Here is a 12,567-nt window from a genome sequence, read left to right as displayed (position 1 = left end):
TAGAAATGGGCCGACGCTTCAAGTTTCCCAGCACATGACGACGGCAGCACTGGCCAGGGAAGAATCGAATCTTGTCGCAACAGTTATAACGTCCCACGCTATCTGCGCCACGAAACCGCCAATTTCGCAATACAAATCGGTAGATAAAAATTGGATCACCTGTGACATAGCCAATACGTCATATAAAAGCATATTTTAGACCGCATTTCAACGCGCACATCGACCAGCAGCTTGCATTTGATTGGCTCGCTTTAAGCTGCAATCCCCAGCGCGTCGCCTGCGTCCGGCAGCGCATACAAAGATCAAGTCACTGCACAGAACGTCGTGGCAGTGACGCCGAGGGCGCGGGCAGACGCGCCTCTGATCAAGTCGACCACAAGGAAGGGGATGAGCGTCAGCATAAAGACTTTTGCTTCCTTTGTGTCGCACTATACCTGCGTGCGTGTCTTTGCCACATCTCGTGAGTGTCGTGGTGCGACACCACGTCGGTACATCAGTACAGGATGACGTGTTAAAGGGGGCTGTTATAACAGCGCCATGAAACGCTTCGTTCTGTACCGACGATGAATGCAGAGAGAGCGGGGAGAACGTCGTGACCACTGACCGCGTTGAAGCGTCGGACAGTTTGTTGAACCAGGTGTATGTCGCACGCGGGCGGTCGTTCGACTTGACACGAAACAGATTGTTGGGGCGCCACGGGGCCGCTTCTGGGTGCGCGTCCAGCGCCGACGTGACAGAATTTTGACAAAGCCAACGTGGTGGCTGCAAAAGCGGTCGCGAAAGTTCGGTCGCCGTCGACTCGACAAGCTCCATCTACGTAGAAACCCGAGACCCGGGATGGTGGACGCTCGCAACGCCTTCCACCACCCAGAGAGAGGTGTAGCTGCTGCTCAGCGTCCTACTCTGCGAGTCGACGCACAGCGATCGTGCAGTGCGAATAATGGATGGACGACGTCTCGTACCCGCATAGCCAAGCGCTAGGATGCTGCAGTACAATCCGCTATGCTGCACTCGGGGTGGATGATGTCATGTCTTCCCGCGAAGTGAAACCGTGATGATGAGAACCTTGTACAGTAGTTGGCAGTTACAGAGCCAACTTGAGCTCAACTTGTCTCGACACAGAATCATGTACACTTCGAACTGCTTGCCACCTTGCGGTGGTAGTCGATCGAGCGCGGAATTCGGTACGCTGCGGCACGTACCGACGACCACCGTCTGCCCGACCAGTGGTAACGGCTTCCTTGCATTCATTCGGGAGAGGTCTCTGCGCGTGTGCACATCAAGCTTGGTCACAAGGAGCCAGAAGAAGTGCCACTGAACGCGATGTCGGTGCGTGACGATCTTGAAGGGGCACGATCTTGTCGTGGAACCGCGTTTTTCCAGCAAGAAAACTCAAACTGAAAACCACGGTCAGAAATTTGAGATCGAGGGTTGTTGGCAGCACGGTGGGGATGCTTCGTGCCCTAAATTATACCCTCGGAACTTCCGAATATCAATCTTTCCTCACTAACGATAACGTTACCCAGTATGAGCAACGTGGGTCATGGAGATTGGGCCGGATACCTGTAGTTTGCCCTCGGGCATACAAACTTACAATGTCAGTCGCTGGTCGGCTTTTTGGCCAATCACACGACCGCATTGGTTAATAATACCTCCTCGGCATGCCAGGCACGCCGAGCCCGAGTCGCCACGAGCCCGAGAAGCGGCCCACTAGCGCCATGGCGCTGCCAGCGCGGAAGCGCCTCCGGTATGATTCGTTCGACCTCGAGCGCCAGCCATGCGCGCTGCGGTTGGTGCTAAGCCCCGACTGCGCGCTCTCTGCCGAGCAGGTCCACGAAATGTACTCGCTCGGGCTTGGCATCATTGACGTCTCGCGCGACTACAACAACTTTGCCGCGCTCTTGCGCGCCGACTTTCGCAGCGTCTTTACCGACGACGCCACGTACCACCGCCTGAGCCGCTTCATGTGCACCTTCTCGGCAGACCTCGCGGCCGACGGCAGCATGAGCCTGCGCATCGCCAACTTTAGCCACAACCCCGTCACGCTCAACGGCAAGCGCCTGCGTACGAATTACCCTGTAGCATTCGCCAGCGATTGCATACGTGCGTGTAGGGCGCAAGCCGGATGACCTCGTGCAGCTCCACGAACGGGACATGATTGTCCTCTTGGAGGACAAGAACAAGAAGCCGCTGGTGGCCTACCGCGTCGAAGACCGGTCCGAAGACGACTCGAGCATCGTACGTCCTTCGTGTACGACATGGTTGCCCTTACGCTCGAGCAGGGCATCCTCTTTGCGTCGCCGTTGGTCGAGCTGGATCATGCGACAGGAACGCCGTCGCCACTCTCGGTTCGTCCAGGCTGTCTCGAGGATGCACGACAATACCTTGCGTGTAGGAACTCGACTTTCGGAATGAGTACCACTCGGTGCGGGATGTCCTCAAGAAGGCCCTCGACAAATTCGTGCGTCCTCTTCGCATTACCCTATTTCATTTCGATGCTCATGCGATGCTACGTGCTAGCAAAAGTCGCTCACAGAAGACTCGGAAGGTAAAACCACTTTTTGTTGATTGTATACTTTAGAACGCCCCGCTCGTGTAGGTGCCGCCGCCCAGGTCCACGCGGTGCACAAGCCAATCCACGTGTACACGCGGCTCGCGACCAAACAGTCGTTCCGCGAGTGGAGTGCATCGCTGACCATTCTGCACTTTACGGGCCACGGCAACGACCAATGGCTGTACATGGAAGGATCGATGCCAGGGCCCGCCGTGCCCGTGAGCCCCGCCGAGATCATGGAGCTGCTACCAGACAAGATGGCGCTGCGGCTCGTGTTTCTCTCGTCGTGCGCGTCGGCCAATATCGGTAGTCGCCACTCCGATCCTATGGCAATCTCAGTAGTCGCGGCGTAGCGGCGGCCTTCTTGGCTCGCGGAGTCAAGCACGTCATCGCAACGCAGCCCGCGTCCGAGCTCGAGGACAAGGCAGCGATCGCCTTTACGCGGTACCTTGCGACCGAGAACGCATCCATCTTTATGCGTTCTCTGTCTGTAGTCACTTTTACGGGTCGATTGCATCGGGGCGCACCGTCCAAGAAGCGTTTGACGTGGGCCAACGCGCGGTGGCGGTGCTGCATAGCACGGCCAACCCCGCCGAGGTAGGCCTCGCTCAGACAGCAATTCTCGGCGTAAATGATACCAACGATCGCTAGGTCGCGCGCAAGTTTATCTTGCTGCCAGTGGACGGCAACCACGAAGTGCCCATTTTCCCGCCCAAGGAAAAGCGGCAGCCCCAATCGAATTCGTCGTCGTCACTCGAGGACGATTTGCGGGATGCGTCGCAGTGGATGGAAGCCACCACGCAAGACGAGCCTACAGCCTTGACGCCAACGACGTCGCTCATGTACCCGACCATGCTCGAAACCACGTGCACGGTAGGGACTGTTTTGTGCTGGTGATACTTGATACATTGATACTACGTTGCGGATGCTAGAACTTTGGCTTTCGCAATCTGGACATGTACAATGTCTTTATGCTGCTCGAGACGAACCGTGTTGTGACGCTCACGGGCGACCACGGCATCGGTACGAGTCGTCATTGTCTCTCGAGTCTGGGAACCAACATGCATGTGTATCTAGGCAAGACGGAGATGGCGACCGCGATCGCTCGCTACATGGATGTGCGCCAGCGCGGATGGCACCGCGTGTGCATGGCCTCGATCGGCGAGCTCCAGAAGCAGCTCCGGTGCGTCCCCAACGAAGACGACGCGGCGTACGCGGCACGGCTCGGCCACACCATTCTCCAAAAGCTCAAGGCCACCGGCGACCTCTCGGATTGGCCGGCGTTTGCTGTCATCGACGACTGCGATCTGCTCTTGGCAACTAACGCGCTGCGAGAGCGGCTCCAAAAGGTTGTCGAGTACCTTCTCAAGTCGCACCGGTCGCTGCGCATTCTGCTCACGGCGCAAGAGGCCTTTGAGATGCCGCTCGTCAACGACAAGGTGTATTTGCGGGCGACATACGCGGTGCCGCCGCTCTCGCCCTTGGACGCCGCGACCCTCTTTGCGAAGCTCAATAGTCAGCCCATGGATAGAATGCAGTACGCGCGACTGCAGGTGGCCGAGCCCAAGACAACTCTGTCGCCGACCGAGTTGGCGCAGCTCCTGTGCACGAGCCCGCAGCTGCAGGCCACGAACGGCAACCCGCTCATGATCCTCCGGCTCTTTGAGGAAGTCTGCACTGGCAGCTCCGAGCAGTAAAGAGGTCAAGTGCGCCACATACTAGCATATGCACAGCGCAACACTATCGTTTGAAAGTTACAATCGATGCCCGTCTTGCGACAGCTCGTACATTTCGCCCACCTCGCCAACGACGTTGCCGGCTGTCCATTCAAACCCGCCGCCGCCGTAGTACACATCGACGTCGTCCAGCATCGGTGGCTGCGAAGGTAGTTCGTCTCTGTCATCGTCATCCCGGGCGTCGTCATCAGCATCGTTACCCACGGTGTCGATTGACGCCACCGGCGACCGCACTTCCGTATCTTCAAGAAGCATCGAGCTGGAAGGGTCCGGTGCTGGTGCTTCAAGCTCTGGCGGGATGGCCGGCGTTGGCGCGGCGACTGATACAAAGATCGGAATCGGAGCGACAAAGTCTGGAAGCTACACAGTTGACGTGGAGATCCTTTGTCGGGTTCATAAAACGTACTGCAGCCCACGATGCACGCGGCGCGGGGTGGCCAGCGGTGGCGACCTGCAACAAGGCATATCAGTATGCATCCTACGCGTTCAAGTCGACCCGTGGCGCTGCGTCTTGCAGTGGCCGGGTCTCGAGCTTCACAAAGGCGTTCATCAACTCGGGCTCTAGTGAAGGCGCTGCCTGCAGACGTTGCTGCGGCCAAGCAGGCGGGGTGGCCGAGGACTTGCTGGGACTTTCGACGGAGCAGCGCCGGTCGAAAGCGCGCCGTACGTTGCGAACGTTGTTAGCGTAAGCCTCTTCGGGGTATGGGCGCTTTGGTACTTGACTCGGCGAAACAACAAGATGCGCTGGGCTTGGAAACTTTTCTTCCTTCTTCACGCCCATGGTCGCTTGCGAGATGCCAACGGCGCACCGTGGTGGCGGCACGGGCAGGGACAAGTCCAGCACGAGCCTCCCCGAGCCTGGATCGCCCTTCATAACCAGAGGCGCCATGGGCATGAGGCGGCCACGGGCGATCGGCACGGCCATCGACCAGTCGCAGACTTGCTGCATCTTGCTCGCTTCCTCGCTTCTTGGATATGCCGATCCCACCGCTTTGATTGGTCAGTCACCTGCCATTTTGGCCAATCCAGAAGCAGAGAAGTCCAACATGCCGACTCCGATCTTATTGTCAGCCTGGTCAAAGATCGCGAAATTGCGATCTTCTCTGCACCTCGATGAGTCCGTGGGCCTCGACGACGCTACAGCCGCGGTGCATCACCATGATCGACACGCAGATTCCTCCCTGGAACATCTATGCGGCGCAGCTGCCTCGGCTCTGTCAATGGACCAGCTCGCCGATCAGATCGATGGTCTGTCCACATCGCAGGCGCGCGCTCGATGCACCCAAGTGCGTCGTCGTATACATCAGAATTGAGGTGCTTGTTACACCTGTAGAGCTAGTATATCCTATGGCGTCTCCTGGGCACGCAGCACAAGCTCCTTGACGAAGGGCGAAAAGTGCTCGCCAAGGCGGCTGCGGACTTCGGGAAGACGCCAGTCCGTTGACGTGATGCGCCCGCGGCAGCTGGCACTGCCGCACTGGCAGTCAAAGTTGTCGCTTTCTTGCTCCATGCTGCCGTCGTTGACCTACGCAAGTGATTTATTGGGTCCATCGCTAAAAGAAGAAGGGCACGAGGCCATACCATGGCGTAGTCGATCGTGATCTCGTCACCGGGGTAGATGTCGCGGATGGCGTGCACCGTGACCGAGTCCTTCATGCCACACGACGGGTCGCACGAATGGTTGATGTAGTCACTTGTGTCGCACTTCTCGCCGCTCTCCTGCACCATGCTTTCGAGATCGGATCACAAAATGCGCATCTGCATACCTTCCACGACGGAATCTGCCACAGCGTCGGCGCCACCTGCAACGACATTTCAAAGTCGCGCTTCGAGACAGCGCCCGGCTCCAAGATGTGGTCGCGGTGCACGATCTTGCCCGAGAAGACGCAGATAATCTCGCCCTTCTTGATCACCGCGTCCTTGTGAAGGCGCGCAAAGAGCCCCATGGCATCGCCCGACTTGGTGCGCACCTCGGCGCGCGGGTCATACCAACTGTTCTCCGAGTGTTTTTTCCACACGTGGTCGTTCAAATGGTCGCGGTTCTTCTTAATGAACTTGCGCGAGCGCCACTCGGAGAACGTGAGCACGCCACGGCACGCCGCCGTGCCACATAGGCACTGCAAGCCGTAGTGCATCGACGACTCGGTCTCGGTGCACGCATAGTCGTACGTCAGCTGCTCGCCCTTCTTGACGTCGCGGCACGTCGTGATGCGCTCGTCGCCTTCGTACCACGTCGTCGGGTCGCACGAGTGGTTAAAATACCAGCTCGGGTCGGACGACGGGTTCAGCGTCGTGCCAAACTCTACATGGAGGCATTAGCCATAGGCCATGGCCATGGAATGTACTGTCGTCGCCGCGCATGTACGAGTAGGTGATGAGCGTGTCCTTCTGCGGGTGCGCGAGGATCTCGGCCTTGGTGTAGATGTCGACGACGTCAATGTCCTGCGAGTACCAGATGAGCGTGCCCTTGGGCAGATCGTCCTTGGCGAAGAGCCCCATGCACTCGAAGCCATAGTCGTGGAACTTCTTGACGTCAACCACCTCGGTCAACATACTTCGCTTCTGGGCCACGGGGCAATTCCAAAAATGACAAAGATTTTTTCGAAGCCCCGATTTTCGAATGATCCTTATCACAGGCGATTCCGCGCCTAATTAGTCGCGAAGGTCCACCTCCGCACTTCAACTCGGCCTACAACTAGGACCGGATGCCCCCACGCAACCTGGGGAAAGATACCGGCGTCCATGGACATCCCAGGGTCCTGCCGTGGGCTGCATGACGACTTTGTCCACACCCTTGTCCGTTCCGACCCCACAATCTGCCACGAGGGTGTATACGAGACAGTGACTGTGACGGCGTTGGAAGATCGCAATGGGATCGCTCGTCTCGGACTCTTCACGCCAAGCGGTGGAGCCAGCTCGCGAAGGGAATTCTTGTGGCGGGAAATCGACAACACGCCAGTGATCAAGTGCTACGAGAATCGCGGACTGCTTCAGAATCTGGATCTGGTATCTTTCACACGTCGTCTCGGAACCAGAAAAAATGAGCCCAGAGAGCGACTCGCACAATGCAGATATTATACGGGACACGAATGCAGCGGCCTTCGACGACTGCATGTGCAAGAGAGCTTTATACGATAGCGACCAACGCTGCCGTGGCCACAGCCGACTCGAAAAGTTGGGTGTTTCTAACCCTTCGGCTGCGTCCACGAAGCGATCACGTCGGCGTGAGCTTCGATTCGAAGTTCCTCGGGTACGCATCGCTTCGAAATTATTTTGAGCCGCAGCGATTTTTGACAAGGTATTGCTATACTGTGCCGCAGATTTTTTATTCGATGCCACAATATGATGAATAATAATTGTACGCCATCTGGTGCAACTTCGAATGGGTATACTTTAAACACGACACGAGGCCGCAACTTCGGTTCCATGGAAACAGCCAATCGCAGGCGGCGAACGCAGCCCCACGCTGATTGGGCGACGGGTACCGTAGCTAATGCATCTGGCATCGCGACTGCAGGGCCGAAAGCAGCATGCTCGAGCAGGTCTCTACACGCTTCAAGAACGCTTCGTGGGTCAACGACACGTTCGTGCCGGACTGGGACAGCTTCATGAACTCGACGACGTCCGTGGTCGCGCCCTTGATCGCCGAGAAGGCGTGCGCCCTCCTCGACACCAATAAGAACTGCTACACGGCCTCGTGGCACCTCATTTGGCAGCAAGTGAAGCTCTGGCTGCTCATCCAGACGCCGATCTTTGGCGCGTCTGTGCTCTTCGAGTGGCTCGACCTCGCGCAGAACAAGCATATTGAGAAGATGCGGTCGTTCTGGGACTCGTCGTTCGCCCACTCGCTCGTACACGCTCGATCCTCGTTGGCCTTGCTCACGACGACGACGTGGTTATAGGCCTACGGCGTGCAACTCGTCGCGTCGCTCTACGCGTGCATGTCTTGGAGTATGTCGGCGATTGATACAAAGCGGATGCTCATGCACGGTCCATAGTTGCCCGGGCCGGTGCGCTCAGCCTCGACCCGGCCACGTGGACGATCGAGTCGCTCCTCATGGGTCTCTGCGCCTTCAACTACGTCCTTCGCTGGCTCGGCGCCAAGCACAAGTGCGCTTCTCGACGATTCGTATGCGAACGTGCCTCTAATGCGTCTCTCTCTGTAGGTTTTACCACGTCGTCCGCCTCTCCAACCTCTTTGATCTGCTCTCGATCGCGTCGCATTTCTCGCTGGCGACGACGCCGGTGCATCTACACTCTAGCACCAGCTAGATTCTCATGTTCTTGGCTAGACGACGGGCAAGGAGCGCTACTCGTGGCTCGACCTCGCCTTTCTCCGGTCGTACATCATCTACTACGTTGTGCAGCATCTCTTTGAGGTTCGCCTCCCATGTATTTCCATTCGTATGCTTCCTCGCAACCTGTTTGTAGAGCTACAAGTCGTTCCATGCGCAGCTCGTGGGCTTTATGATCAAGGCCGGCTGCCTCGTCTTCTTTGGTACTCTATGCCCTCGAAGCGATCGAATGCATCGAACGAACTGCTGTTGTAGCGGCCGCCGTGCTCTACTCGCTCGAGCGCCTTGGCGAAATCCCGGGTACCGACTCGTACTTCTTCCACGTGTACATGTGCCCCACCCGCGCGGGCGACCTCGTGCCGAGCAACAACACGGACGGCTACGACGCCGGGCTCTGCACGGAAGCCATGAGTCTCTTCACGTCCTTTTACTTTATGCTCGTGACCGTCTCGACCGTCGGCTACGGCGACTTTACGTGCGTCGTGGGACTTGATCGTTTTCAAAACTGACCAAAATGACCTCTAGGCCCAAGACCGTGTGCGGCCGCGTCTCGGTGCTCTTCTTCATTGTCACGGGCATCTACACGTTTGCGCAAGAGACGGCGCGGCTCGTCGCTATCTACGAGGACCAGCGCATGGGCCGGACCAAGTACACGTTGCGCCGCAACGTCCAGCACGTCGTCGTCACCGGCAACCCGTCGGCGGTGCAGGTGATGGATTTCATCCGCGAGTTCTTCCACCCGGACCACGAAGCGCTCTTCTCGACGACGACATCGACGGCAGGCAGCCGACTGCGCCGGCCGCAGCAGTTTCACCAGCAAGCGCACGTTGTGGTGCTCATGGAGTTCCAGGACGAAGAGATCGAGCGCGAAGTCCAAAACACGCTGCAAGAGTACATCCGCAGCCACCCGCAGTACCACGGCAAGGTGACCATGCTCGCGGGATCGCCGCTCGAGGAAGTCGACCTCAACCGGGCCAAAGTGCATGACGCGCTCGCGGTGCGTCACGGCACCGAGCGCGACGACGACATATTCTATGTGTAGGTGTTTTTCATCCCCAACAAGTATGCGACCAACGCCAACCAGGAAGATGCCGCGAATGTGCTTCGCGTCCTCTCGGTCTCGAACCACAAGGGCGCGCACACACAGCTCTTTGCGATGCTCGTCAACTCGGAGAACCGCGTGCTTTTGGAAGCCACGGGCATCAAGAGCGACCACCTGGTGGGGCGAAATCGGCTCGTGCCGCCGCTATAAACGACTCGTCGATAGGTGTGCTCGGACGAAATCAAACTCGGTTTGATGGGCTTGAGCTGTCGCTGCAAGGGCCTCTCGACGCTCATCTCCAACTTGATTGGGTCCTTTGACAGCAAGATCGCCAATGACGACGGTGAGCCGCTCCCGCTCTGGGCGGACGAGTACGTCACGGGCGCAGGCAAAGAGATCTACTCCATCTACCTCAACGCACGGTACACGTCCTTCGTTCAAGACGTGTGTTCATCGCGTCCGTAGCTACCACGGCAAGACGTTTACGGACGTCACGGTCGCGATTTTTGATGAGACGCAGGGGCAGGTGCTCGTGATTGCGATCGAGCACCACCAAGACGTGCACTGCAACCCGGGGCACACACAGCGCATCCAACCGTCCTCCAAGGTCGTACCGCTTGTCTGTCTGCGGCCGTTCTGATCGAATTCGCGCAGGTGTATGTCATCGCCGACTCGATGAAGGACCTCGTCCGCTACTCGGCGGTCGGCAACCTCTTTCGGAGTCACTCGATGGCCGCGCTTTTGCGCGCGCGTCCCAACCTCGTGGCGCGCGCCGAGCGGGCCCGGCACAACGTACGACGTTCCGACGTAGTGTACACTACCGTCGCTCACGTCTTGCTTGGTGTAGGTCGAGAAGGCGATTCCACAGAACGTGCGGTCGTACATTGACCGGCTCGAGACGCTTGACGCGCCGCCGAGTCCGCCCGCCGACCTCATCCGTGCTGGCGACCACATCATCATTTGCAGGTCCTTCTACGCGCTATCTTTTTCTTGGCTCACACACCTGTGCGTCTAGCGGCGTGTCGCTCTCGGGTGGGCACTCCATGTCGCGGCTCGTGAACTTTCTGCGGCCGCTGCGCAAGGACCACGTAACCGGACCGGTCCCCGTCGTGATTGTGGATCCCGCCACGTTCACGAGCAGCGCGTGGGCGCAGCTCAGCGTCTTTGGCGACGTCTACCACGTCCAAGGTGCGACGACGAGATTGGGAGGACGGCTCGGTGACCACTCGATCGCGTAGGCTCGCCGCAAAAGCACAGCACGCTCGTGCGCGCAGGCGTGTATAACGCATCGGCCATCGTCGTGCTCGACCAAGGCTCCGAAGGGGTACCCACGTGCTGTGTCTTCCCTTGTCTCATGCGTGTCCAATCTAGAACAACGATGACTCGAAAGCCATCTTTAACGCGATCCTGATTGACGCGGCGATCCGCGACTCGAACGTCTTCTCGATCATTGAGCTCAAGGACGAACACTTCAACAAGTTTCTGGACCCGCTCCACCGCAGCACCTCGTTCCACTCGGAACGCCACCTCTCGCTGGCCGCCTTGCCGATGCTCGACGCCCCCGCGCGGCTCTCGCAGCCCGACCGGTCGTCGATGCTGTCGGTGGCGCCGCCGCCCTCGACGCTTCTGCGCCTCCCGCACTGGTTCCAGGACCGCGTTGTGGACGCGCGCGACGGCTTGCACGTGCTTCGGAACGCCTTTACGGGCAACTACCACGAGTGCGAGGTGGCCGCCTCGTCGGAGGATCCGCTGGCCAACAAGCAGATGGCGGCGCTCATGCATCGGTTCCACATGGAAGACAACGACACGTTCTTCCAGGAGCGCTTCATGTGCGGCACGCTCTTCCCGGGCTACGTGGCCGACGAGCTTCTGATCCAGAGCTTCTTCAACCCGAGCGTCAACGTCTTCATCCAGCACGTCCTCGACGGCAAAAACGTCTTTATGCTCTACGACGTGCCCAAGCCATGGCGCCGCCTCCGCCTCACGTACGGCGACCTCTTCCACAAGATGACGGCGGCGACGCGGCACGCGGTCGCGCTCCCGATTGGTCTCTTGCGCGCGCCGTCGCACCGGAATGGCGCGCAAAAGGATTACGTCTACACGGCGCCGTACGCCGACGCGATCGTCCACGCCGACGATAAGATCTTCGTCTTGATCAACCAGGCTGCCATGCACCGCGTCGCCAACACGCTCCAGCGGCGGTTCCGCGCCCGCCGCGCCACCACGGCGTAGCATAAACCGGTCTGTTGGCTTGACTTTTTGATTACAGAATGTGAACAGTGTCTTGGTAGTACAGTGGATCGTACAGCAAGGCCATCCATACAGGATTGGTCTCGAGTCCAGGGACTCGTTCGAATACGTTCAAAACGAGAGGAATGCTACAAGCCTGGCAGAGCACGTGGTGTCGCGGTAGCAGCTGCCAGTGAAGACGCCAAATTGACGGTGTTGTGCATATAGACACGAACGGGGTCGTCCAGATTTGTACGACCCCCAAGGTCGCAACATTGGCCAATCAACGTCGCCGGTCGCTGGCCATCGTCCATTTGAAAAATGATGATCGTGAGCGAACACGTGGACCTGCCGACGCCGACGGGCGTCATGCGGACGTATGTCCACCGCCCAACGGACGCGTCGACGCGGTACCCGACGATCCTCCTCTTCTCCGAGATCTTCCAGCAGACCGGGCCCATCGAGCGCACGGCGCGCTACGTCGCGGGCCATGGCTACGTCGTGCTCGTGCAGGAAGTGTTCCACGAGCTCAACCCAATTGGCACGATTCTCGCGTACGACGACGCTGGCAAGGACAAGGGCAACGCAGACAAGAGCGCCAAGCTTGTGACCACGTACGACAGCGACAATGCGGCGGCGATCGCGTGGGCCAAGACGCAGCCGTGGTGCAGCGGCGCGTTCGGCTCGATGGGCTTTTGCCTCGGCGGTCAC

At 58.7% G+C, this 12,567-nt stretch overlaps 5 protein-coding genes across 5 annotated transcripts; 3 read left to right on the top strand and 2 right to left on the bottom strand.

Moving 5' to 3' along the window:
- Positions 1-1,647: 1,647 nt before the first annotated feature.
- On the top strand, positions 1,648-4,358 carry SPRG_14751 (hypothetical protein). The gene is made up of 11 exons (XM_012354020.1): positions 1,648-2,064; positions 2,114-2,238; positions 2,283-2,348; positions 2,396-2,461; positions 2,521-2,548; positions 2,600-2,860; positions 2,908-2,998; positions 3,049-3,151; positions 3,206-3,427; positions 3,487-3,577; positions 3,632-4,358. Exons 1-11 carry the CDS (start codon positions 1,662-1,664, stop codon positions 4,249-4,251), a joined length of 2,076 nt encoding a protein of 691 aa, XP_012209410.1. The 5' UTR covers positions 1,648-1,661; the 3' UTR covers positions 4,252-4,358.
- On the bottom strand, positions 4,309-5,239 carry SPRG_14750 (hypothetical protein; the record flags this gene model as incomplete). The annotated part of the gene is made up of 4 exons (XM_012354019.1): positions 4,309-4,650; positions 4,697-4,741; positions 4,787-4,867; positions 4,958-5,239. The coding sequence occupies 4 exons, from the start codon at positions 5,237-5,239 to the stop codon at positions 4,309-4,311; spliced, it is 750 nt and encodes a 249-aa protein (XP_012209409.1).
- A 343-nt stretch (positions 5,240-5,582) lies between these two features.
- SPRG_14749 (hypothetical protein) lies at positions 5,583-6,872 on the bottom strand. Its single transcript, XM_012354018.1, has 4 exons — positions 6,636-6,872; positions 6,057-6,592; positions 5,872-6,009; positions 5,583-5,815 (listed from the first exon to the last, which is right to left on the bottom strand). Exons 1-4 carry the CDS (start codon positions 6,841-6,843, stop codon positions 5,636-5,638), a joined length of 1,062 nt encoding a protein of 353 aa, XP_012209408.1. The 5' UTR covers positions 6,844-6,872; the 3' UTR covers positions 5,583-5,635.
- A 948-nt stretch (positions 6,873-7,820) lies between these two features.
- Positions 7,821-11,910, top strand: SPRG_14748 (hypothetical protein; the record flags this gene model as incomplete). The annotated part of the gene is made up of 16 exons (XM_012354017.1): positions 7,821-8,141; positions 8,193-8,241; positions 8,289-8,400; positions 8,457-8,535; positions 8,583-8,669; positions 8,722-8,788; positions 8,841-9,060; positions 9,111-9,582; positions 9,628-9,804; positions 9,853-10,049; positions 10,093-10,234; positions 10,282-10,419; positions 10,475-10,593; positions 10,643-10,815; positions 10,866-10,951; positions 10,999-11,910. 16 exons carry the CDS (start codon positions 7,821-7,823, stop codon positions 11,857-11,859), a joined length of 3,300 nt encoding a protein of 1,099 aa, XP_012209407.1. The 3' UTR covers positions 11,860-11,910.
- A 267-nt stretch (positions 11,911-12,177) lies between these two features.
- Positions 12,178-12,466, top strand: SPRG_14747 (hypothetical protein; the record flags this gene model as incomplete). Its single annotated transcript, XM_012354016.1, has 2 exons — positions 12,178-12,410; positions 12,460-12,466. The coding sequence occupies 2 exons, from the start codon at positions 12,178-12,180 to the stop codon at positions 12,464-12,466; spliced, it is 240 nt and encodes a 79-aa protein (XP_012209406.1).
- Positions 12,467-12,567: the final 101 nt, after the last annotated feature.

Source organism: Saprolegnia parasitica, assembly GCF_000151545.1.
Source record: "Saprolegnia parasitica CBS 223.65 unplaced genomic scaffold supercont2.142, whole genome shotgun sequence".
NCBI classification, from domain to species: domain Eukaryota; phylum Oomycota; class Saprolegniomycetes; order Saprolegniales; family Saprolegniaceae; genus Saprolegnia; species Saprolegnia parasitica.
This window is presented reverse-complemented; position numbering and strand designations above follow the sequence as displayed.